The sequence below is a fragment of the Misgurnus anguillicaudatus genome, chromosome 12 (assembly GCF_027580225.2).
Source record: "Misgurnus anguillicaudatus chromosome 12, ASM2758022v2, whole genome shotgun sequence".
Classification (NCBI taxonomy): Eukaryota; Metazoa; Chordata; class Actinopteri; order Cypriniformes; family Cobitidae; genus Misgurnus; species Misgurnus anguillicaudatus.
In genome coordinates, this window is record NC_073348.2 from 34,426,744 (window position 1) to 34,452,837 (window position 26,094).

General features: G+C 37.1%; 2 protein-coding genes across 3 annotated transcripts in view; both read left to right on the plus strand.

The window, feature by feature from the left end:
* The first annotated feature begins 4,080 nt into the window (after positions 1-4,080).
* LOC129446679 (collagenase 3) overlaps positions 4,081-26,094 on the plus strand; it is a 70,213-nt gene continuing 48,199 nt past the window's right edge. The window contains exons 1-6 of one of the 2 annotated variants that reach the window (XM_073874482.1): positions 4,081-4,267; positions 4,456-4,556; positions 4,742-4,890; positions 6,516-6,641; positions 6,721-6,873; positions 6,963-7,027. In XM_073874482.1, the coding sequence (XP_073730583.1) occupies positions 4,166-4,267; positions 4,456-4,556; positions 4,742-4,890; positions 6,516-6,641; positions 6,721-6,873; positions 6,963-7,000 (669 nt within the window). In that variant the 5' untranslated portion in view covers positions 4,081-4,165 and the 3' untranslated portion in view covers positions 7,001-7,027. Of the gene's footprint in view, positions 4,268-4,455; positions 4,557-4,741; positions 4,891-6,515; positions 6,642-6,720; positions 6,874-6,962; positions 7,248-26,094 lie in introns of those variants that run through there. The other variant, XM_055207888.2, reaches the window with a different exon arrangement.
* Positions 16,434-19,761, plus strand: LOC129446669 (collagenase 3-like). The gene is made up of 10 exons (XM_055207876.2): positions 16,434-16,801; positions 16,935-17,173; positions 17,382-17,530; positions 18,036-18,167; positions 18,261-18,422; positions 18,505-18,718; positions 18,816-18,949; positions 19,037-19,196; positions 19,273-19,370; positions 19,472-19,761. Exons 1-10 carry the CDS (start codon positions 16,700-16,702, stop codon positions 19,570-19,572), a joined length of 1,491 nt encoding a protein of 496 aa, XP_055063851.2. The 5' UTR covers positions 16,434-16,699; the 3' UTR covers positions 19,573-19,761.

Below are 26,094 nucleotides of genomic sequence, written 5' to 3' on the forward strand. Positions count from 1 at the left end.
CAGCAGAAAATGAGATAAAATTTACAATTATAAATTCTTATGTTGAAATCACACATTGTGCAAGGTAGAACACAGTATTGTGTTAATTCTGATGCTTTTTAATGTTAATAATAATAATAATTCCTTACATTTATATAGCGCTTTTTCTCAGTACTCAAAGCGCTTTACATATGAACGGAGGAATCTCCTCAACCACTGTTACTATATTACACATTTTAAAGCTAAAATCATTAGTGCCGTGGTGTTTCAATGGTTTCGTGAGAATCACCCATATAACCAGGACTCAACCTCTCTGTCTTCCTCTCCCAAATTCCAGTTCACTAAAGATCTATTGAATCTATGTAATGTAATATTCATTCTATGTTGTGATGCTTCAAAGGTTTCATCTTCATGTTTGGTTTCGTCTTAAAGATGATGGTTCGATGGTTATAAAGGTCTAATTTCTATAATTCTAAGAGAAAGTGTATCAAAGTTTAAAACGTAAGACATCTGTAACAGTCTCATTTGGTGCTCCTTCAGGTCACGAGAACCGACCAACCAAATCCTGCACTCAAAAAAATGATTCAAGCCCTTCTTAGAAATGACACATTAAAATTGTGTTCAATTTATTTAAAATACCTCATTAAGAGCAATAAGTATATATATTTAATTAGTCTAACACAAAATGAATATGTACTCAAATGTATTGATTTCATTTTAATTGCGTTAACGCAATTAGTTTGAGTTTGGGTTCTGGAAAAAGAATTTCCCAGCATGCTTTGCATGCAACTGCTTTTGGAGAGTATTTTTTTTAATTAAGTGTTATTTTATGCATTTTTAGGTAAAGAGAAAAAACTTAATAGTGTTTAATGTCCATTTATCTCATTGATTTAGAAGCGTTTGTGTTATATTTTTTCAAATTGTTTTGTGCAGAAGAGTGGCGCTTGTGGTTAGGTTGTGGATGTGACATATTTCTCTAAACGAGCACTAACTGTGTTAATGCCTGTTTGGAGATCAGTCTCTTCTCACATGCTCATCCAAAGTATCATATGTTGTTATTATTAGCATGCTAACATGTGCTTATGCTAATTAGTATAATATAGACCATTTCAAAAGATGTAAACACTTCCTGTTTCAGTTTGTAACTGTTTTTTTATTAGTTCACATATATCATTATCTTTAAGATGTTTGTTTAACTTTTTGATTCAGTTCTATATGTTCTGTTGGTTTTATTTTATCCCAACGTTTATCTAGTGTTAAAAAACTAAAACAGGAAGTGCTTCTGGACGAGTGTTGTTTACATCTTTTGAAATGGTCTATAAAAACGTTTTTTATAAAATAACAGAATTGAGTTAGTCAGACTACACTACATTGAGTTATTCAAACTACACTAAATCGAGTTATTCAGACTACACTAAATTGAGTTGAAGCAACTAATTGATTATTGCCACTTACTTTAAATTGACTCAATATATTTTTGTTGTGTAAAGCAGTTTTTTATGAGTTAGGGGTAAACATTCATATTGGATGGAAATCCTGCCCACAATTTTATTGAGTTAATCCAATGAATCATATTTTTTTGTGTGATTTGAGATTTTATTATTTTTTGTCTCACTCTGTGTATATAAGGTGGCTTGGAAAGAGACTCGGGGAAGCATTCTTTAGCTAGAATCTTCCCCACACTTTATGTGTGTGTATTCAAACATTATGATGGAAACATCTATATTCAGAACTTCCAGCACTGCTGTGTGTTGTTTTAATTGCCAGGTATGATTTGACTTTGTGATTTTTATTTTATTTACTACTGTTGTTTTAGATGTTTTTGAAAACTAAATGATTGATTTAAGTGTAATCTGCTTGGCAAAATAAATTGTTATTATTGATTCATTTAAAATTTTTCAGAAATTTTATTGATTTATTTAAATTATTGCAGAAATTATTATTTCCAGTAGATTAGAAGGAGTCTGGTATTACCGCAAAATAAGTATGTCAGGATATGATCACGCAACACACTGATGTTTTGATGTTGAATGGAGCATGGGGCACATTCACCAGGACTCTCAGATTTATGTCTATCACCTGACTTAGCAAGTTGCATGATGGTAACTAAAGTAACTATTTTTATGATTGGAGCAAGCATGGGGTGGCCAGACATAAAAGTATTAGTTTATCCGGCAACCTCTGACTAAGATCAGACTGGCAATTTTGTGTCCGTGAGATATACGCAATGGCCGACGTATATCCTGTGCGATATCTGGTCCCTAATGAATGGATAACTAAGACTATGGGAATTTATAAATAATCAATTATTTAAATGACCATTAACATAATGTATTACGTTTGATTATATAATTTGGAGTCAGATTAGAAAACCCACAGAGTCAAATAAGAGTAAAAGACTAAATTCAAATGAATGTTTTAATTTTTAAAGGAAGAGATTCAGAAAACGAGATCCCTTCTCCCATGCCATTGGATTCCGTCGTTGGGCCAGTGGGTGGTTCCTTACAATAAATAGTGTATTTATGGCCTTTATTCCTCTGTGCACCGGTAAATAAAACACATTTCAACATCAGTCTCAGTCTGACTGGTTTTCGTGCTTCAGAACTAAAAACAATACCAAAATAAACCCGATTTACCTATTTAACATTTTATGTTCACATTCCCATATACCTCAATGCCATCCACCTTTGGGGATGGAACACAACCAAAATCATACGAGTAACAAAGATAATGGTAACAGGCGCATATTAATCTTTACCATCTTTGGCGATGGGCATTGAATTGCACAGTTTTCTGTTCTGACCACCTTGTCTGGGTTATTGGTTTCCTGTTGCATGATTTGTATTGCTGTAAGCCTGTAACCATTTTATGAAATGTAGAAATTTGTCTCAGTATTGCTGAAACGACCCTCAACTATTGATGATGAAAGCGTGCGTGTAGACTTCTCAATTTGTGTTGTTTTTTGTGAGAATTGATACACTCCAACTTCACGAAAGACACAATGATATCTGTATTTAATTACTGTAGTGTGCATGCTTTTCTTTAACACCTAAGAAAGATATGAGATCAATTTCCGAATGAGTTCCTTAAATTATATTAGGGACTAAAGACATATTTATATACTGATATACTAAAAGAGACATTAATTATTGCTTCTGTGAAAATATCAGGCAACACAGACGGGTGACAAAATGGCACACTGTCAAATAATTGTCAAAATATGTACCATAGCTTTTACTGGGACTGTAGCCTTTCAAAAAATAAAGCTTTGTGCCTAAAACGGTACAACAAGCACAGACTTATAAAACATACAGAAATGTGTTAACCAAATAAGTTAACATATGAACACAGTTGTTGTAATTTTACCTATTGAAATAATCAAATTCATTAATATTGACACTTTTTCTAAAATGATTTCTCACCAGACTCTCTCCGCTTACCTAAAGGTCCTCTAATATGAATATAAATATGTGGTATTTTTGCTTTATTATGGTGAATAGAAAGAAACACTCTCTTACAATGAATTCAGGAGACTGAAGAGAAGATTAAAAAAAGTAATTTCAGAAACTAGATCAATGTTTGCTTGTTTTATTATGTTATTTTATATTATAAATAAACAGTGTTAACAGTATTTTTGTGTTAAGTGAATGCACAGTATTTTTTTATTATAATAAAAGTTTTTACTGTTTTTTTGTTATATGAAAGTCGTATTTTCACATATTGTAAAATGGTGTTTCACAAAATGTAATAACAATTTAATTTATATTCATAGAGGACCTTTAGGTAAGCGGAGAGTCTGGTGAGAAGTCATTTTAGAAAAAGTGTCAATATTAATGAATTTGAATATTTCAATAGGTAAAATTACAACAACTGTGTTCATATATATTTTAATGTTTTTTTTTAATATTGTATGTATATATTTATATCAATTTTATTACTGTGAATGTTGTGTATTGCTAATTGTTATGTGATTGTATGGCGAGACCAAAGATCAATTTTCAGCTTTGGCTGAACAATAAAGTACTACTACTACTACTATGTTAACTTATTTGGTCATTTCCATGATTTGTTGGTGGTAGGTGTGAATGTGTCTCATTCTTGTCTTGCACAATCGCTGGATCTGTTGTGTATTTAAGACAGGAGCACAACACAGCCAGCATCAGTTTCTTGAATCAGAAACAACAAGATGACCTGCTACAAGTTCTGCATTCTCATCTCTTTGGTGGTCGTTGGCTACTCCAACCCAATCCTGCCATCTATTAATAAAGAAGATGAGACCATGGCTGAGGTAATACCCATACTTTATATTAACTCTCATCTAGTTCTTCTAATGGGACACTTGAATAAAATTAATATTCAGTTTTTAATTTTTTATTCAGTTTTAAAACTATCATACCAATTTTTACAGAGTTTCCTAAAACAAGTTGTACCCCCTGCAGAAGGGGCCTCTAACCCTATTTTTTTTTTTGACTCAAGGTGACAGGACCGCTGAATGAAGAGAAATTCTGTGACTTTCCTGATGTTGCAGAGTACAGAGTTAAAGGCATCAAATGGAAGAAACTTGACCTGACCTACAGGTAAGAAGCACCTGATTTAAATAAAAAAACAAATTGAATTCCCAAGCCGTTGAAGCCATCTTACCAGCAAAATATTTATAATTTCCCAGCATGCAAAACACAACATCTGTATGATAGTGGCCAGTTATGTTGGTCTTTTCAGCAAGGAACATTGGTTAACATTTACGTTGGTGTTTTTATTTTAGAATTGTGAACTACACATCTAAATGGAGCAATGCCAATGTGGATTCTGGAATTGCAAAAGCCCTGCAATGGTGGTCTGATGTTACTCCCCTCAAATTCACTCGTATCTTCAGTGGAACCGCTGATATTATGATTGGCTTTGTATATAGAGGTCAGTTTCTAAACTACAAAATTAAAAAATTTCCATGTGAGTGTATGAATAATGTCCATGTGTTTTATGTAAGATAATAATAATACAATTCAGTAGAATTTTCTAGTTCTAAATTATTAAATAAACATGGATGAACATCTATTAATTTTAATAATTTTATCTTCAGGTAAGCTCTATAAAATTACCATGCACTTATTTAATGTTGATCTTAACATCATGATTTAAGGTGAACATTTAAAACCTGGTATATTTTTTATGTCTATATCGTTTAAGTTTTTGAACATATTCAGTACCTTTATTTTTAAAGTCTTGCAGTGAAGCAAATACATTTAAAGTCGCAATGAAATTGAAATGAAAAACTATATATTTTTTTAATATTGTGGTATTATTAACAAATGACTTATCTGTGAGCTTCATTATGTAAAAAAAAATTTGTGTGCGCTCATAATCTTTAATCAAAAATGCAAATCTCCTCCCCTCCTCAAAACGATCTCTCTTCACTTCCGGTCATAAGTATGGCAGGTGGGCGGGGTCCGGGAGAAGATTGCAGCGATTAGCAATTAGCAACACGACCCAACTTCAAACGATCCAATCAAGATCTCGATGGACAAATTCAAATCCAGCCCTGCCTTATTTCATCTCAAAAGGCGTTTCATTCGGATATACGTAACGTCTAGTGATGGGCAGTCCGGCTCTTTCCATAGATTCGGCTCTTTCGGCTCAGGCTCTACATTTTAGTGATGGCAGTCCGGCTCTTTTTATAGATTCGGCTCTTCTGGCTCGGCTCCCTTAGAAGAGCCGGCTCTTACGGTCCCACCCATAGATATGTATATAAAGGCTAGATGGCTCGTCCGCGCTGCTGGCCAATTGAGTGCAACGTCCGCATTTTGGCGGCCATCTTACGACAGGGCGCTCGCTCACTCGTAGCATTGAGTTTTAATGATGCAGGTACTTTTAAATGACCATAACTTGCTTAATTTTTTACCGATTTTCAAACGGTTTGGTTTGTTATAAACGTCAAAGATGTACCTACGACATTGCATACCTATACTAAAAATAAAAATAAATTCATGAAACATGTTAAAGCATCCAGAATTATAGCCACGTTAATTACGTTTGTAAAAAACCAAACCGCCTGAAAATCGGCAGAAAACCGAGCAAGTTACCGTATGGTCACCCAAAAGTACCCGCACCATCAAACTCAATGCTACGAGCGAGCGAGCGCCCTGTGGCAAGATGGCCGCCAGGTGATGCCGTTAGGGACTCCGCCTTGAGCCATCTAGCCTTTATACATATCTATGGTCCCACCCCTGCCTGCGTCTGAAGATTCGGCTCTGCTCGTTCGCTACAAAGAATCAGCTCTTAGAGCGGCTCGTTCGCGAACGACCCATCACTAGTAACGTCACCATGGGGAAAATGCAATCGCTACTTCCGTTTCATGGCAACTTTAAAAGCACAAATAAAAAATTACAAATAGTAAAGAAAATTAATCTATTCTTATGGGGTCAAAAATCTGCATTCATAATATTTAAGGAAGAAAGTTTTAAATGTTTTAGATAAAACACAGTGTCAAATGTTTTATTGCATTATTGATTAAAACCGAATCTCCGCTGTGTTTTTTCCAGACCAAGGTGACTGTAAACCCTTTGAAGAAGGTACTTCAACACTAGCTCGTGGGTCCTGGCCAGCTCTTTATCCTTACAGTTATCTCAATTTTAACGAGGAAAAAGTATCTTCCTACAGTGAGGATTGTGAGTATAAACCCTTCAACTGTATCAATACACCAATTTCTGGGACAAAAAAATATTGTCTGCTTCTCATATTTCTCAGGGCCGAAGTTTGTAACTGTGACTGCCCATGAGTTTGGCCACATATTAGGTCTTCATCATACTCCGGATAGAAATGCGGTGATGTTTGGTACTATCGGAGGAAGTAAGGCTTGCCTCAACTCTGATGACATCAACGGTATCCAGTCACTTTATGGTAAGCTGTTATTAACTACAAGCATTGGTGGTCATTGATGGAAAAATATTTTTGTTCTTACGCTCTTGCCGGTCATTTTTGTGGAACAGGTGCTAATCCGGATAAATCACTTCTTCCAAAATGTTGAGAAGTTGATCCGTGTCCTGAACAACAACACTTTTCTGCGCTGTTAGTCTGTTGAGTTTTTCACAGCACAGCAATGCTCTGTCCGCCCGAAGGAAATCCAGAACCTACCAGTATTTCAAGTCGATTATTGAGTTATTTGTGGGTAATCTCCCTTTAAAAGTTGTTTACAGAACAACAAAACTTGTGTTTGAACGCTTTTGCAACTATTAAATAAACTGCTGCATCTAAATATTGTGTGACTCATTTATTCATCGTTGAAAATGTCCTTAGGTGTGGTATCCTGCAGCAAAGCATGCATGACTTTTTTAAACAATATTTATTCATTTTTTGTCTCATTGAACTCTAAAATGTTGAAAAGTGCATGTGTTGTTTGGTTTTGTCTCGTGGGGTGACAACTAGATACCAGACAAAACAAAAACACATGGTTTTATTGAACAACAGCTTTACAATATGTAATGTAATATAACATTATATATAAGTAATGCCTGCAGATGGCGCCAATGGCATAGTGATATTTAACCTTAATTTGACAATTTTGAGGACACAGGATTACTTTTGACAAAATGACATTTAAATCCACCTTTAAAGATGTGATTGGGCCAGCCAAATGTAAAAAAAAAAATAAAAAATAAAATTGCCCGCTGATATGGGCCGGTCTGCACTCCAAACTTAAACTGTCACAGCTTGTGTTCACTGTGGTTATGAATAAAGTATATTTTTATTGATCTGTCATTTATTTGATTTATGGTGCCAAATAGTTTTATCACATTATAAGAACAGGTAATATAAAAGACTGGTACAATGTTGGATAGGAATTTTTATGTTTCCAGAAATGTGTTGCTGTTAGTTTGGAGCTTGTATCACTGAGGGTACCTTAGATTACACTGTAATGTTTTCCATGTAACCCTGATGTTCACCTATATCAATCCAGTATCAGTTACATAATGCATCCCATTTAATAACGCAAACTCAAGAGGTTAATTTGCAAAATACAATAGCAAAATTACTGGCACTCTTGCTGTAATATCTGTATTTGGGTGCTTAAATCACAGACACAGGTCTTAACATGCACAGATGTTTATTTATTTTTCCTCTTGACTAAAATGATCAGTTTTAATCATGAAACATCATGGCTAGCCCTCTCAACAATGTCTTGAAAGACATATACTGTGTATTGATTTATGTATGTTGTGTCAAAATTATTTTTGGTAATTAAACTGTATGCTGCTAAAACTTTAAATGCTTGTAATATTGTTTTACTTCATTTTATTCCAGTGCGTATTTAGTAAAAAATTAACGTCTTTCACGTCTTTTACACTGTTTTAAATGTGGTGGTTGATGGATTTGCATATTGCACTCATAAAAAAATCTCACTACTAAAGTTTTTTATTAAGTCAAGTTAAGAAAAATGAGATTTCCTAGTGAGTTTGAACAAATCAGATTGCAAGTAGTGATGCACCGATGTATCGGCGCCGATATTTATCGGCCGATTTTTGATGCATTTGAAACCATCGGCATATCGGCAATAGCACAAGAAAGGCCGATACCGATTGTTTATTAATTAACTGCATAAAGAAATCCATTATATGTAAAAAATTAGTTAATGTTGTTAATAAAAGAAATGATGAATAGCAAAAACCACCTTTGAAGGTTGTCATGCTGTCTTATTATATTTTTTTAGCTTCATTTGTGCCTCTCTTATTATGTTGGTCAGTTGAATGTTAATTAGATCCAATCCATGTTCAGTAAAAATAATTTGATGCAGAAATAAACTAGCTAATAGACCAATCGTATAGTAATTGTATACAAGTGTTTAATATCGGTATCGGCCAGAAGTTCTCTGTTTAAATCGGTATTGGTATCGGCCCCAAAAAAGTCCTATCGGTGCATCCCTAATTGCAAGTCATTATTTTAACAACAGAGGGCGCCACATATTATTATTATTATTTTAGAGTAATCTCCTCGTCACGTCAAATATGTTACACTCGGGATGTACAATAACAGTCTAGATTAGTCGCATCAAATAAGTGACAGTCGAGATGATTTTTTACATTTGTATCCAAAATGTAACTTATTTGACATGGCTGATTAGGTCGACATTGTACATCCCAAATGTACCTTTTTGACTCAACCGATCTAGGCCGTTGCTGAAAAGCATGTTAATTCAACATAATTCATAATTGCAATTTTTTTTGCACGTTCATGCAGTGCACATGAAGCACAGTCTGACATAATAAAGAGTACATATGCATAACTAGGCTAAAAATGACGTGTCCAGTAACAGCCTACGTAGTCCCCTTCGAATAAGTTATGACCGGAATGCAGTTTTTTTTAGCTCATGATCATCATCTTCATTTGTAAATAGTTTGACACGGCTGATGCTGGTAATGACATTATTTCATCATAATTCATTAACGCAATCGCTTAACTGGGCACAGTGCCCAGGAAATGCATTCTGACGTAACAAAGTATTTTAGTGATATGATACCTAATATATCCGCAACTAAATGCTACTAATTAGAACCTTTTTAAAGGGTACTGCCCCAGTGACAGCTTGAGACCATTTTTTGATCATTACCACTATCTAAACAGTAAGTATAAAGTTGGTGGTATTGGCATGTCTCATCACTTTCACAAGGCTGAACCCTGTCAGTCCACAATGCAAAAAAGAAAATCCCTGACTTCACATCCTGAACCAACAAACTACTGATAACACGGATGACATACAGTACAAACAATAGTGGTGTTGCTAATTTTTGTGAAGAACAGTAATGCACACACAGTCAGAGGATGAGATGTATAGGAAGTGACATACAACCCATTAAAAGTAACTACTGCGTGATTCAGATTTGTAGAGATGTGTTCATACTCAAGAGTCTACCCATTTCAAGTATGTGAGAAACATACAACATTATTCAGAAATATGAAAGTGAAGACACTGCGTATTTTTAAAACAAACATCAGTCTGTACAATACATTTACAACTTAAGTAATGCACTGCATCAGAGATTTAAATACACAATTTAGACACAAAGATTAGATTAGATTAAAGATTAGACGCAAAGCATACAAAAATAATATATGGGCTTTAACTAAGCAATAATTAATCAATAAGCATATTTCCATAATAGGAAATCAAATAAAAAATCTGTCAAAAATTAGATAATGATATTGACCAAATGTTCTCTAAAGATAAGGATAAAGCAAGTGAGGTGTTGACAGAAAATCGTATTGCATATTAATAAGCATATTTTTTATACAGTATCATCTATAAAATGCTGAATGTTTCATCCATACAAGAAGCTGGATGTGATGTCACATCTTGGTTACATCTCAGCTTCACACACAGGAGGAAGTCTGATGCATGGGAACTTCCACAATTCCAGCATATCTGTTTGTAAACAGTAGTGCTGTAGTCAAGACCACCTAAACCGAGACCAAGTCATGACCAAGACCAAGACAGGCCGAGACCGAGAAAGACCAAGACTTTAAAGGGTCGAGACCAAGCCAATACCAAGAGGAAACAGGCTGAGACCAAGTCAAGACCAAGACCAGTGCAAGTCACTGCATTAAAAAACTTATGATAAAATGTGGAATATGCAAATGATTAGGCACTTCTTTGTCTGTGTGTGTGTGTGTGTGTGTGTGTATGCCATCAGAGAAGTTGATAAAATAAACAAAGGCATTGCAGATATGTGGGAACCATTTATTCTGAACTGTCTTTCCATGGCTTGCCATCCACTTAACAAAATGCAAGTGTTTTTAGTAATAAAATTAGAAAAATTGTCATTGGGAGAAACTTAACCAATACTTAAACAATGCCAACATCATATGCCAAACCTGAATAAACTGCATAAAATTAATGATAAAAAATACATTTGTGATGTGCCATTAGTTGTGGTCTTGACCGGTCTTGAAATAAAATTCAGAGTCGTCTTTGTCTGAGACTGAGATCGAGTAAAAATGCGGTCGATTCCAAGACGAGACCAAGACCAAGACCGAGACCGGTCTTGAGAACTACAACACTAGTAAACAGTGACTTTCATCACTGGCACTGCATACGAACAATAGATGAGATGTTTTGCTGAAATCATCTGGTGGCCATAGTAAATTGTTAGGGGTTTGTAGGAGGTTGCACAAAAATTATGATTCAAGATGATGCAAAATAGCTATATAGACAGTTTCAGCAGCAACATCATAAACACACGGCTTATGTGGACTGTAAGAGGAACTTCCGGTAGACTTCCATAGAATCAATGACAACTATCAATGAGTCCTTTTACAGTAATGTATTTCTAGGGAAATAAATCCAAATAAATGTATAAAATGAATGTATCAATGTCAGCTACAGGTCCTTGAACTCTTGTCTGGCTGCCAAACCTCTCTGCACAGTTGAGATCCATGCTTGTCGTCTCCCCTCCTCTTTAGCAAACCAAATATATATATATATATATATATATATATATATATATATATATATATATATATGTAGCGGTACGGCACCGAGTGGGTACTAAAGTTGAGTAAGCTTTACCACACTTTTACTAGATGACAATATACGATCGACTACGCCACCCTGGAAACCCAGGGAAATAGCCCTAAGGGCACACAGGTTCGTTCTGAGTGGGTGGGTGAGAGGACATGAGGCAGGTATAGAAAAAGTAGAAAAGCTTTATTCGTCAGTTTTCAATAAATAGTTGGAAATTTCACTTTAAAACTTAGACTGGCATTTTAAACATGATCAAGAAGAAGCTACTCAAGACACACAAACATTTCTCAATTTTAAGATCTCAAGAGCAGAGGTATCTGGAGGTCCAGGCCAGCTGCCAAATTTGGAAACCTATTCTCCAAAATAATCCACTACAAATACCCACACACACACGTGAAGGGTTAAAATGTCAGAAGACACACAGCACCAGTGGGGAACCTTCAGGGCCTTCTACGCCTTCAGAGAAGGCCTAAAAAATGTATAAAAAGATTTTTTATTATAATAATACAAATAAATAATATTCAATAAAAATATGTTTTTACATTTTTTAATTTCTATTTAATTCAATTCAATACAATACATGTAATATATTTTCTCTCATCATGTTCTAACGTTAAGCTTACTGTCAGGTTCATGTCATGAAAACATCTAATCCAATCAGAATCGTCCGTCTCTATTAAGGCCCGGTAAGCTGGCTCATTCATTGGTTAGGACTTCATGAATCCCAGGGAAGGCCAAGCTATGTGTTTTGGTGTGGAGAGTGACAGGCAAATCGACCAATCACGTTTTGATTTCAAGTGGGCGGGCAAAAAACAAAACATTGTAAGCCTTCATGAAGTCCTAATCATGCAACAAACTGGATGCGAGCTGCCGTAAAACACCAAAGACGAAGATCATAGACCGTTAATATTAATACAGTCTATTCTGAGTCTAATGGCCCGAATCTCTGCGGTGAGAGTGGTTGAGGTAAATGGCGGAAAACGTGATTGACGTTGTGGCTAGCTTGATAGGGCTGAGGTAAAAACGAAATTACTTAAGCGCGTACTCGTGAAGAGCACAGCTGGGAGAAGCGCGTGCAGAGGAGCCTGTGCATATGACGCGAACACGAGAAAAATAATGGGTTTAATTATACTTTTACTTCCTGACAGTTTCACTTACGTGAGGATAGTAATGACTGACAGACAACGCCGAATTACATACAATATAATTTCCTAACTAAATCTGGGAGAACGCGAAAAATATTTTTTACCTCGCTATACCCGATGGGCAGGGCGGAGATACATTTTGGTAGCCGACAAGAATTCGCAATAGCCCCGGGACCTGGGGGCTCGGGCTAGCGATTTTGCGAGCCCTGGATATCTTATAACAACAGTTATAAGCCACAAGGAAGTGCACTGAGAACGCAGGGTGCTATATTTCCCTTTATGAAAAAGATTAACAAGGTATCCGACAGCTAAATATATATTTCCAAAAATAAAATATAAATTAAAGAACATAATTTAAGCTTGTTAAATGCAAATTTACAGAGCCCCTGTCATTACAGAGCAGCAGAATCTGTATTTGTGTTTATCAGTTAGATTAAAGTAATTTTAAACTTTAAAACTGCATTTAAAGGCAGACAATGCCCATTCTGTAATTTAACTTTGCGTGCTCAGAATTTTTACACGTTCACTGTATGATTTAACGAAAATACGAATAGCCAAGTATTATGGATGGAGAGGCATTTGCACTTCATTGCATATTTTGAAGGCCCAGCTGAAGTACCCACGGTTCGCCACTGCACAGCACTAAGTGTGAATACACCACACAAATGGCGACGTTGCTTGCATCCTCCAGAAACCCCCTAGCTCATATGAGGTGCTTCAGACCAGTGGAAGTGAATAAACTGGGGCCAGATGAAACGCCCAACCAGTTTGCACAGTCAGAGGAATAGTGGACACAATACCCAGTAGCCACGTATAGTAGAGTCACAACGGTTGCCATGGGGATAAACGTCGAGGCAAAACAGCGACGCAGTCGCAATTATACACTGTCACAGTTCAGCATTGGCACGCTCTCGCGAATAGCCCAAAGGCTCTCAGTTATGCAGGGAAGTCCTGCTGAGCAGAAAGATAATATTAAAAACAGAAACAAATTAGGAACACACGAATCTATAAAGGTACATACCGCAGAATGATCCCGCCGCACAAACCGCTTTGCAGTCGCGCATCATCTTGCAGTGCAACAGTTCAGTAATGAACACCATGCTGTCAATGACATGCTATCAACGCCACCGAAAACAAAAATGTAAATTATTGGCCACGGTCAATTTTTTTGCTATAAAGAAAACCGGCTACTCATACCTGTGTGGCGTGGGCAGCCAACACACAGCAGACGAGGAAGCCAGCTTACAGTCCAAGCCTGCGGCAACCACGGATGACGTCACAAGGCCGATACCAAGACGCATGCCATATGACAAACACACATCCCTTATATCAACTAAGAAAGGGGCGGGGGCTTAAATTAAGCACAGGTGAATGAAATCCTCACTAACGAATTCAGTCACCCTGCTACATATATATATATATATATTTAAAAAAAAAAAAATATTACAAAAGGTATTTGTTTCAGAGATCAGTCTAGCAATAGCCAGACTGATAAAAAATACAGATTGGTAATTTACGTCAGTTACGCGACAACACCCAAGCCCTTACGAAAATTAACCATGGTTTTACCACAGTTAAAAAAAAACATGGTTACTGTAGTAAAACCATGGTTAACACAAAATGTCCATTGTTTTAAAAGCAATGGTTTTCAAAAACCATACACGGTAAAAAAAATCCGTAGAAATTGCAGCTGGGTTGCCGGTAATTTACCGTAGATTTAAATATATGTTTTTTACTGGCAACATTTTGTTCAAAGTTAAATGAACATTAAACATTTACAAGTCTTTTTCTTTACAGAGTAAAACTAAAAAAACAGCATCAAGCAAAACATTCTGGGAAACAAAATCTGAAGCAAAAAAACAGAAAAAGGTTGATGATGATTTCTGGTTCCCAGAATGCTTTGCATGAGGTTGTTATTGTATAGTTTTATTCTGTAAAGATTGTTAATATTTAAAATTTATTTAACTTTGAACAAACTCTTGCCAATAAATAAGATAAATTTAAATCTAAGGTAAATTACCGGCAACCCAGCTGCAATAACATTGTAATTTCTATGATTTTTTTTTACAATGTATTTAAACCATGGTTACTGTAAAAAAAAAAACTAACAGTAATCAATAACCAAAAAAACATTTTACTACACAAAAAACCCCACAATGATTAATTTTCGTAAGGGTGCATCAGATGAAACGGAATGTGGTTAGATTTAGGAAGCTGCCTACAGTGTCTAAATTAAGGTATAAATACTGTCACTGGGACAGTAAAAGGTCCTTATATACCATTTAGGTACAAATATACACTACTACTACAAATGTGTGTTTTTAAATGGTACATCCCCAGTGACAGCATTCATGTAAATGCTATTTCTAAGAGTGTAGGTTTTCCTTATCTTAAAGGACAAAACAAGCAGCTGTAATTTAATATGTATGGTCAGATGACAGCTTGAATACAAAGTAGACAAATGCAGGCCATGTGAATATATAAATTTTTAGTGAAGCAATGATTTTATTTAATTTACTTAAAACAACAGGAAACATGAATAAAAAAATGAATAAAACCATCACATTAAATGAAACATGTAGAAGGGAATATAAGTATTTTTCTAACAAACTATCACATATTTACTGCCATCTCAACACAGCTGTGGATGGATTACGTGTGTTTGTAAACCTTTGCCTGTTTATTGGACTTTGTTTATGGATTACCCTGTTAATGGATTCATTTCAATAAATGATTGCGTTTGGATCCGCCACCTTGTCTTGCCTTGCCTTGCTTCAACGTATTATTATAAAAGGTGAAACGCATATGCACACCCATCATTTTGCTTTGTAAGCTGCAACATAACTGCATAACTGTTTACTTACAAAAAACATCACTTTTCTGATAAATTATGGATTATAAATATAAAAAATAGTAAATGGTTTTGATAGTAAAAGGTCATGGATTATTACTATTTTACACTTTTACAAAAGAATGCTGAGAAATTTGACACAACCATGGGTTGAAACATGGACATTGTCAGTGTTAATTTAAGCCGGTAGTTGGGCTTGTCCATATTTTACATTTATATAAAAAATACAACATATTTTAGAATGAATTATTTATAAAAACACAAATAAACCGATTAAAAATGTTTCATTGTGTCTCACAATTATGGCCATATAACTCAGATAAAACACAATTATATATAGCCATCATAACAGCCATCATAACTGAGCACCACATGGTAATATTAACTGGCATACCTGCATTTGGCCAAATCATAGTATACTTAGTTTCCTGCACACAGAAAAATCCATTATATTCAGACAACCTCAGTGTAAAAAGTTGTATGTCATGTCAACAGTTGTGAATATTTGTATATTTGTTGTGAATTTAGGACACTGCAGAGAAAATAAAATTAGTTATTTCAGAAATAAGGTCAATGTTGTTTGTGTTTTAAAAAAGGAATTACATAAATAAAAGTGATGACATTTTTTTTAAGAAACTAGGTCAATGTTTGTGTTATTAATAAAGATGATTAGAAATACCATGTAATCACTTTTATTTATAACTTTAAAAATACTGTGTAAAGTTATAAATAAAAGTGATTACACAGTTTTTTATGTTACAAACAAAAGTGACTTTTTTATCTTTTTTAAGTGACAGCATTTTATTTTATAAATAAACTTTTTCACAGTCTTTATGTCATAAATAAACGTTTTCATAAATAAAATCTTACATTGTAAATAAAAGTTTTTTCACAGTTGTTTTTGTTATACATGAAAGTCATTACACAGTATTTTTAAAAATAAAAATTACATATATATTGATATTTATATTTATACAAGCAAACCCTTGGGTAAGTTAAAAGTCTGGGTCAAGTGTATAAATTTGATGTATTATTTTAATAGGTAAAATCACCTATGTGTTCATATGTTATCTTATTTGGTCATACGGTGTCATTTCCATGATGGTAGGTGTAAATGTGATTCATTCTTGTCTTGCACAATCGTTGGATCTGTTGTGTATTTAAGACAGGAGCACAACACGACCAGCATCAGTTTCTTGAATCAGAAACAACAAGATGACCTGCTACAAGCTCTGCATTCTCATCTCTTTGGTGGTCGTTGGCTACTCCAACCCAATACCGCCACCTATTGATGAAAAAGATGTGACTATGGCTGAGGTAATACTCATACTTTGAAATTACTAAATTACTAATTCATTTCCTATCATCTAGTTTTTCTAATTTACATCATGGGACACTTGTGTAAAAAAGCTTTTTATTCAGTTTGAAAACTATCTTAATTATTTTACAGAGTTTTCTGAACAAGTTGTACCCCCTGCCAGAGGGGCTCTCTGATGGTACTCAACGTTCCAGTTCAATGAGTCTGAGGCTGAAGGAGATGCAAACTTTTTATGGACTTAAGGTAACAGGAAATCTGAATGAAGAGACACTGAACATGATGAAGAAGCCACGCTGTGGTGTTCCAGATGTTGCGGCATATTCCGTTTCTAGAGTGGACTACAAATGGAAAACAAACGACCTGACCTACAGGTAAGAAACACCTGATTTAAACACAAAACCTAGTGAAATAACCAGCTTGGACTAAAACAAATTATCAAGCCGGTTTATACTGGATCACCAGCAGCCCTGACTTGGTAAAGCTATTCTACCAGCATAATCTTTCTGGTGATAAAAGAAGGCTTGATGGTAAATCAGCAAGGAAAATTTGTTAACATTTACGTTGTTGTCTTTATTTTAGAATTGAGAACTACACACCTGATATGAGGAAAGCTGATGTGGATGCTGCAATTCAAAAAGCCCTGCAGGTGTGGTCAGATGTTACTCCCCTCAGATTCACTCGTATCTTCAGTGGAACCGCTGATATCATGATCTCCTTTTCAGTTAGAGGTCAGTTTATTAATCTTAACATCACTAAAATAACAACAATTTCATACAGATTTCTTACACTGTAAAATTTTTTTGGGTTGTTTTAACTCATGGATGTGTAAATTATGTACAAACCCAATCGTTGGGTTATAAATAAACTTACCTGTATGTTGGATTGTTTCAACCCACTGGTTGGGTCAAATGTGGCATGAATAATGTCCAAGTGAGTATATGTCTATGTGTTTTATATAACACAATTCATTCAAAATTATCTTCAGGTAAACAAACAAATTTAAAATGAAATGAAAAAAGTAAAAATTAAATAATACAAATAGTTGAGAAAATCAGTCTATTATTATTGGGTCAAATATCTGCACACATAATATTTAAGAAAGTTTCAAATGTTTTAGACAAAACACAGTGGCACATATCAAATGTATTTCGCAATAGTTACTTACATGTAGAGAAATATTTTGTAAATGTTTTATAACATGATAATTAAAACCAAATCTCTGCTTGTTTCCAGACCATGGTGACGGTTCCCCCTTTGATGGGCCAAATAATTTTCTAGCTCACGCCTTCTTTCCGTATCCGTATAATGATATTGGTGGTGATGCCCATTTTGATGATGATGAGGACTTCACCAAATCCAATAAAGGTGAGTATTTTATTTGATAAAACCTTTAATGCTGCCAGTACACCAATTTCTGGAACAAAAATAAAACTTATTTTCTGCTTCTCATATTTTTAGGGTACAATTTGTTCCTGGTGGCTGCTCATGAGTTTGGACACTCATTGGGTCTTCAACATTCCCAGGATCCAGGTGCGCTGATGTATCCCAACTACGTCTACAGAGATGTCAATACTTTCGCCCTCCCTCAAGATGATGTCAACGGTATCCAGTATCTTTATGGTAAGTTGTTACAATCATTAATGGTGATCCAAAATTGAAAAAAAAAAATCTTACACTTAGGCCAACCGATTTTGTCAAACAGGCCCTAACTTTGATGAAACATCTGAGGAAACACCTGATGAAACATCTGAGGAAACATCTGGTGAAACACCTAATGAAACACCTGAGGAAACACCTGATGAAACACCTGATAAATACCCACCCACAGCACCCAGCACTCCAGACAAATGTAATCCTAACCTGGTTCTTGATGCTGTCACCATGTTCAGAGGAGAGATAATGTTTTTCAAGGGCAGGTAAACAGAGACTGAAATGCTTTGCAATATCCAACGTCTGACTTTATGAGCTTAGACAAGTCAGATCTGAACTGCTGGTGTCTGACTTTTGTTACAGCTTCTTCTGGCGCAGTTATCCATTGAGTAACACAGTTGAACATCATCTCATCAAAGCCTTCTGGCCTGAGATTCCAGATAACATTGATGCAGCATTTGAGAGTCCATCGAACGATAAAGTTTACCTTTTTAAAGGTATAAACCTTAAAACCATAACCTGGATCAGGTGTCATTGGGAAATGTTAGATATATCATTTAGAAATGTTGTCATGCCTCATTCAGGTGAAAAGGTTTGGGCTCTCTATGGCTATGATTTGGCACGAGGATATCCTAAGCATATCAGCAGCTTCGGTTTGCCAAATGAGGTGAAGAAAGTTGACGCTGCTCTCTTTGATGAGCAGACCTACAAAATCCTGTTTTTTGCTGACAATAAGATTTATAGGTAAGTAAATCACTTTAACAGTCTAATAATCATTTTTAAGAATCTTCAAGTAATAGGAGGATTGATTATTTTGTAGTTACGATGAGATGACACGGAGAATGGATGAAGGCTATCAGGTGAAAGATGTGTTCCCAGGAATGACAGGGAAGGTGACGGCGGCCTTCCAGTACAGAGGTACACATAAAAAAACTGAAAATCACAAATCTGTTTAGCAAATCCTTAATGATGACTTATCCAACCCTATATTTACATTTTGTATTTTATTGTTATTTCAGGTTTCATGTATCTCTTCAGTGGATCCAAAATGTTTGAGTTTGAATCCTATTACAAGACGCTGTTCCGTGTCCTGGACAACAACTATTTTCTGCCCTGCTAGTCAGTTTTTTAAAGCACAGCAATGCTCTATCAGCCTGAAGGAAATCCAGAACCTACCAGTATTTTTAAGGCTTAAGTAAATTATTGAGTATTTTTTATTTAACTTATTAACTTAAGGTTATTTATTTTTACAAAAAAATGAATTGTCATTCATCTGTATTTATTAGAAAGTTGTTAGTGGATGAGACGTAGTAGCCTTTAAAAGTTGTTTACAGAAAAACAAAACTTTTGTGTATGTGTGTTTAAATGCTTTTGCAATTATTTAAAATAAATAGCTTCATCTGAATATTATGTGACTCATTTATTTATAATTTAAAATCTGAACTAAATTAATTTGAATGTTCTTAGGTGTTTTATCTTACAGCATGCGCATGACTTATTTTTAACACATTTATTTATTGATGGTCTCATAAGAAACTACTACTGACAATTTAATTGAACTGAAAATGCTTCAAATAGTTACTACAGACAAAACATACTAACTGCAGCGTGTAAAAAAACTGCAGGATGTCAGAGATGACATTATAAAGGGATTTGGCATGTTTATTTACTGACAGTTACTTAAAAATAATTGCTGTTGTAGGAGTACAAGAAACCTTACAATGTGTGATGGAGCACTTTAAAACCTTTATTTGATAAAGCTGAACAGTTGGGAAATCCAAATGTGTGTGATGAATCATACGTTGTGTTGAATAATGTGTTGTATTTGCATGGAAGGAACGGGCATTCAGTGCCCTGGGCTGGTCACCTTGGCCGCCAGAAAACATATGCACGCATATCATCACGTTTTCACTGGCCAACACTGTTTACTGATGTAAACATATTGCAACACATGTTCCATCTGCCAAAAGACCAGTGTTGTATCTCAGCGGGGTAGAGCTCCCCTGCAACCTCTCCCTGTTATCTCTGTTCCTTTCAGACGCATTGCGATGGACATTGTCGGACCATTGGAAAAGAGCAGTACAGGATATCAGTACATCTTGGTGGTCAGCGATTATGCAACACGATACCCAGAAGCTTTCCCACTACGATCGATCACAACAGCCAAGGTAATTCATGCTCTCATCCAGTTATTCTCTAGGGTGGGAATACCCGACGAGATCCTGACAGACCAAGGCACAAATTTCACCTCAAAGCTGATGGGACAGCTGAATCGACAATTGGGCATTACCGCCATAAGAACAACTCCTTATCATCCCCAGACAGATGGCCTGGTGGAGAGATTCAACCAGACTTTGAAATGCATTCTGAGGAAGTTTGTGGCAGACACAGAGAAGTACCCCAAGCGTCAACTGGCTTCTCACCGTTTGAACTCTTGTACGGCTGGCAAGTGCAAGGACCCCTAGACCTACTGAGAACGAGTTGGGAGGGTTCTGCATCTAAACCTGGAGAGAGAGGTATCGTCCAGTATGTGCTAGAGATGCGAGATCGGCTGGAGCGGTATAGAGAAGAGGCAAGGGAGAACCTACAAGAGGCGCAAAGAGCACAAAAGAGTTGGTACGACCAGAATGCAAGGAACCGAGAGTACAAGCCAGGACAAAAGGTACTACTCCTATTACCTACGTCATCAAATAAATTGCTGGCCAAGTGGCAGGGTCCATACAATGTGATCCGGAAGATGGGGCCAGTAACCTACGAAGTCTATCACCCTGATAAAGGCAAGACCAAGCAAACATACCACGTGAACCTACTGAAAGAGTGGAAGGAGCCAACTGGAAAGACGTCTGAAAAGTCACTGCTGGTGCGGAAGGTGGAGAGTGTGGAGGATGATGCTGCAGAGTCCAGAGTGGAGCAGAGAGCGTCTGTGGTGGATCTGAGTCACCTAAAGGACCTCAAGCAACGAGACCTGCAACAGCTACTGAACCAGTTTCCTGAGATGTTCCGTCAGAGGCCTGGGCGGACGGAGCTGGCACATCACACCATCCACTTATCTGATCCGACACCTTCAAGACAGCGGCCTTACAGAGTACCAGAGCGGCTAGTCGAACCACTAAAGGAGGAGGTCACAGTTATGAGAGAGCTTGGAGTGATAGAGCCTTCTTCAAGTGAGTGGAGCAGTCCGGTAGTGATCGTACCGAAGAAGGCTGGGTCGTTACGGATCTGCATTGATTTCAGGAGATTGAACAGCCAATCTAAATTTGATGCCTACCCAATGCCTAGAGTGGATGACCTTCTGGAAAGAATAGGTAAGGCACAGTACATCACCACGTTGGACCTGTGTAAGGGGTACTGGCAGGTACCCTTAGATCCAGCTTCAAGGCCCTACACCGCGTTCCGCACACCTCTAGGACTATTCCAGTTCACGGTCCTGCCATTTGGCCTGCATGGGGCACCGGCGACCTTTCAGAGGTTAATGGACAAGGTGCTTGAAGGATGTGAAGAGTGGTCTGCAGCATACCTAGACGATGTGGTCATCTACAGTCATTCATGGGGTGAGCATCTAAAACATATAGAAAGAACTCTAAAGAAGATTCAAGAAGCAGGTTTGACGTTAAACGTTGACAAGTGTAACTGGGCGAAAGAAGAAACTTGTTACCTGGGTTACCAACTGGGAAGGGGACAGCTGCGTCCTCAAGTGGACAAAGTGGAAGCGATTTGACGGAGCCCCAGACCAACCACAAAGAAAGAGGTGAGGTCTTTCTTGGGTCTTGCTGGGTGGTACCGAAGATTTATCCCTGAATTTGCTGCCATCGCTGTGCCACTAACGAACCTGCTAGGGAAAAACATCAAAAACCCAATACCCTGGACCGAAGATACTGAAGTGGCGTTCAGGACCCTGAAAGACAAGATGTGTGCCAACCCAGTACTCCAGAGTCCCGATTTCACCCAGCGGTTCCTGGTCCAGGTAGATGCCTCAGCAACAGGAGTAGGGGCAGTCTTGGTCCAGGGCGAAGCGGGGCGAGAGTTACCAGTGCTTTACTTAAGCCGGAAGTTGTTGCCTCGAGAGACCAGATACTCAGCGGTGGAAAAGGAGTGCCTAGCCATCAAGTGGAGTCTGGATAGCCTCCGCTATTATCTCCTAGGGCGGGAGTTTGACCTGGAAACAGACCATCGAGCCCTGACCTGGCTGCATACAATGAAGGACAGAAATTCCAGGGTGACAAGGTGGTACCTCAATCTCCAACCCTACAACTTCAAGGTACGACATCGACCAGGGAAGCAAAATGTGGTCGCCGACTACCTGTCTCGTTTCCCGGCCAGTACGCGGCTTGGAGAGGGGGAAGGTAATGTGATGGAGCACGATCGCCAACCACGCTGAGCAGGCAACACTGGCGCACACACACATACATACACGCACATACACCGCATACACTTACCTTAATTATACTCCGATTCGGCGGCGGGTGCACACGAAGCCGATTCACATGGACATTTCACTCATCAACATTTCCCCCAGTTAATCCTGTTACTTCATACACATGCACACACTTTGTTTTGTTTGTTTGTTTGGTTTGTTTGTTTAGCCAGCCTTCCGGGATGGGATGCTGCGCCGGCGAACCTGAGCGATTGAGCGGCACACGCTTATGACGTCACAGAGTGTGCCGCGCCGGCGCAGTATTCGCGAAGGTTGGCAGAGTCCATTATGTTTGTATATGGGGGGTGTTGTTTTGTATGTCATTGTTAAAGGGGCTATGTGTTAAATTATGTTTTTAATATGTGTCAAATAGATGTTTTGTTATGTGTATATAATGTCATGTTTATGTGTTTAAACTTACTGGATCTGAGTTTAATGGCAATTTAAAATACTTACCTGGATACTTACCTGGTTATGGGAACTCCCATTGAAGGGGAGGAGTCTGGCTCTATAAAGAGGGAGGCCAGACTCACAATCAGGACTTGTTTACCAAGTCGACCGGAGTGAGTGGTTGTGGAGACGTTGCTATCAATATATTGTGAATATTTAGTTGTGTATATTTTTCGTCATTGTTTTGTTTTATTTAGTTTTTGGGTTTTGGTTTCTACACTTGTAAATATAAATATATCACCTTGGTTTTTCTCCTGATTCAATGTAAATAAACTTCACTTTGTACAAGAGTACAGTTGCGGTCTGAGCCATCATTTTTGTTTTGTGGATTTTTTCTTTATTTTTTGGGACTTACCCACGTCAAAGGTAAACCGCTGGTGTTCACTTTGTCACACAATGTTTTACATCTTTTTATTGAACAACAGCGTTACAATATACAGTATAATGTAATATAACATTATGTATAAGAAATGCCTGCAGAGGGCGCCAACGGCCTAGTGATTATTTAACTTTAATTTGAAATCAAATTTGAGCTCACAGGATTACATTTGACCAAAGGACATTTAAATCCACTTTTAAAGATGTGACTGTGCCAAAAATGGCTAAAACTAGGCTAAAAATGACTTGTCCAACAGCTTATGTAGTCTCCTTCGAATAAGTTATGACCGGGATGCAGTTTTGGACTTATGGTTTTTTTTTTTAGCTAATCATCTCCATTCGTAAATTGTTTGACATTTGTCTCATCAGCTGGCATCCCCATTGTTGCGCCAAGGGCTACAATGATGTCAGGAGACGGGGGAATCCCAAGCTTGCCAGCATAAATTAGGCACGCCTTGTAACGGTACACTGTAAAAAAAATCCGTAGAAATTGCAGCTGAGTTGCCGGTAATTTACCGTAGATTTAAATTTATGTTATTTACTGGCAACATTTTGTTCAAAGGTAAATGAACATTTAACATTTACAAGTCTTTGTCTTTACAGAGTAAAACTAAAAAACAGCATCAAGCAAAACATTTTGGGAAACAAAATCTGAAGCAACAAAACGAAAAAGGTTGATGATGATTTCTGGTTCCCAGAATGCTTTGCATGAGGCTGTTATTGTATGGTTTTATTCTGTAAAGATAAAGACTTGTTAATATTTAAAATTTTTTTAACTTTGAACAAACTCTTGCCAGTGAATAACATAGGTGTGGATCTGCGGTGAATTACCGGCAACCCAGCTGCAATAACATTGAATTTTTTACGGACTTTTTTTACAGTGTAGGTGGATCTGCCTCTACACATGACCTGACGCCAGCAGAGGACATCGCTGCGTCCACCCTCACCGCTGAAAGGGTTTGGGGGATTTAAAATCGGACCCAAGAAACGCAAGCAAGGTCCAACCCCAAAGTACACTTACAAATCAAGTTCATATACTTTAAGGTTTCTTATGAAAACATTTTAATTATTATTTACATAAAATAAATGTAATACAGCCACACAACAAACTTATGAAAATATTTTATTCGTTATTTGCATGAGAATTTTTTAACGCAGCCACACAATAAATAAAAACTATCACCACAATGCTCACCACTATGATTTTCCTTATCTCATGTGTTAATATTTTTTATTGTAACAATTTATGATTTGCAAAAATAACTGTTGCATCTGTGTAGATTAGATAAGCAAAGTGTGTGCGCGTTGTGCACGCTATACATTATGGTCAAGCATGCGCCCTTAAAATAGCATAATGAACCACGCGCAACGCGGCACTAACTTTAGACTAGTTTTTTTTGGTCAGTGGCGCAATTGTTTTTTGAAACTGCAAAATAGCATCAGGGATGGTTTGCGCCGGAACACGCCTCCTTTTTTGCGCTGAACCGCCCAGGGAGCGCAAGTTCATTCCCTAGTTTGCCGACGTGCGTCTGTGGAGGGAAAAACCCGCTGTGCGCCGGTGCAAAATACGAATGATACATGCGTCACTGACAAAAGGGCTTTTCACACCTGAAATTGTTAACCCTGGGTTATTCTAAACCCAGGGTTAACGAATCCTGGGTTATTTTTTTCATGTTTCACACTGTTCAAACTTAACCAGGGGTTAAGAGATAACCCTGGGTATTCATAATTTGACGTTTCACACTGTGCATTCCTAAACCCTGGGTCAGGAGTCTCCAACCCAGTTTCAACACACCTGTCTGTAATTATCAATTCGAATCATAACATTCTAACCCTGCTTCGTTTCACACTGCATGCGTTTGGCACCACAATGCAGGGTTAACACCACAAATGCGGTGCTAACCCTGCTTCAGAGCAGGGTTTCTTAACCCTGGGTAAAAAGCGGTGCTAACACCGCTTTCAAATTACAGGTGTGAAACGCTCCTTAACCCAGGGTTAAAAGCGGGGTTTAGAATGAAGATAACCCAGGGTTAAGCGCAGTGTGAAAACCCCTAGTGTCAATTGCGCTGGGTGCAAGATAGGGCCCCTTGTCTGTTTGTGTGTGTGTGTGTGTGTATGCCATCAGAGAAGTTGATAAAATAATCAAAGGCATTGCAGATATGTGGGAACCATTTATTCTGAACTGTCTTTTCATGGCTTGCCATCCACTTAACACAATGCAAGTGTTTTTAGTAATAAAATTCTCATTGGGAGAAACTTAAACAATGCTGAAACAATGCCAACATCATCTGCCAAAACTGAATAAACTGCATAAAATTAATGATAAAAAATAATCAGTTGTGGTCTTGACCGGTCTTGAAATAAAAGTCCGAGTCCTCTTTGTCTGAGACTGAGACGAGA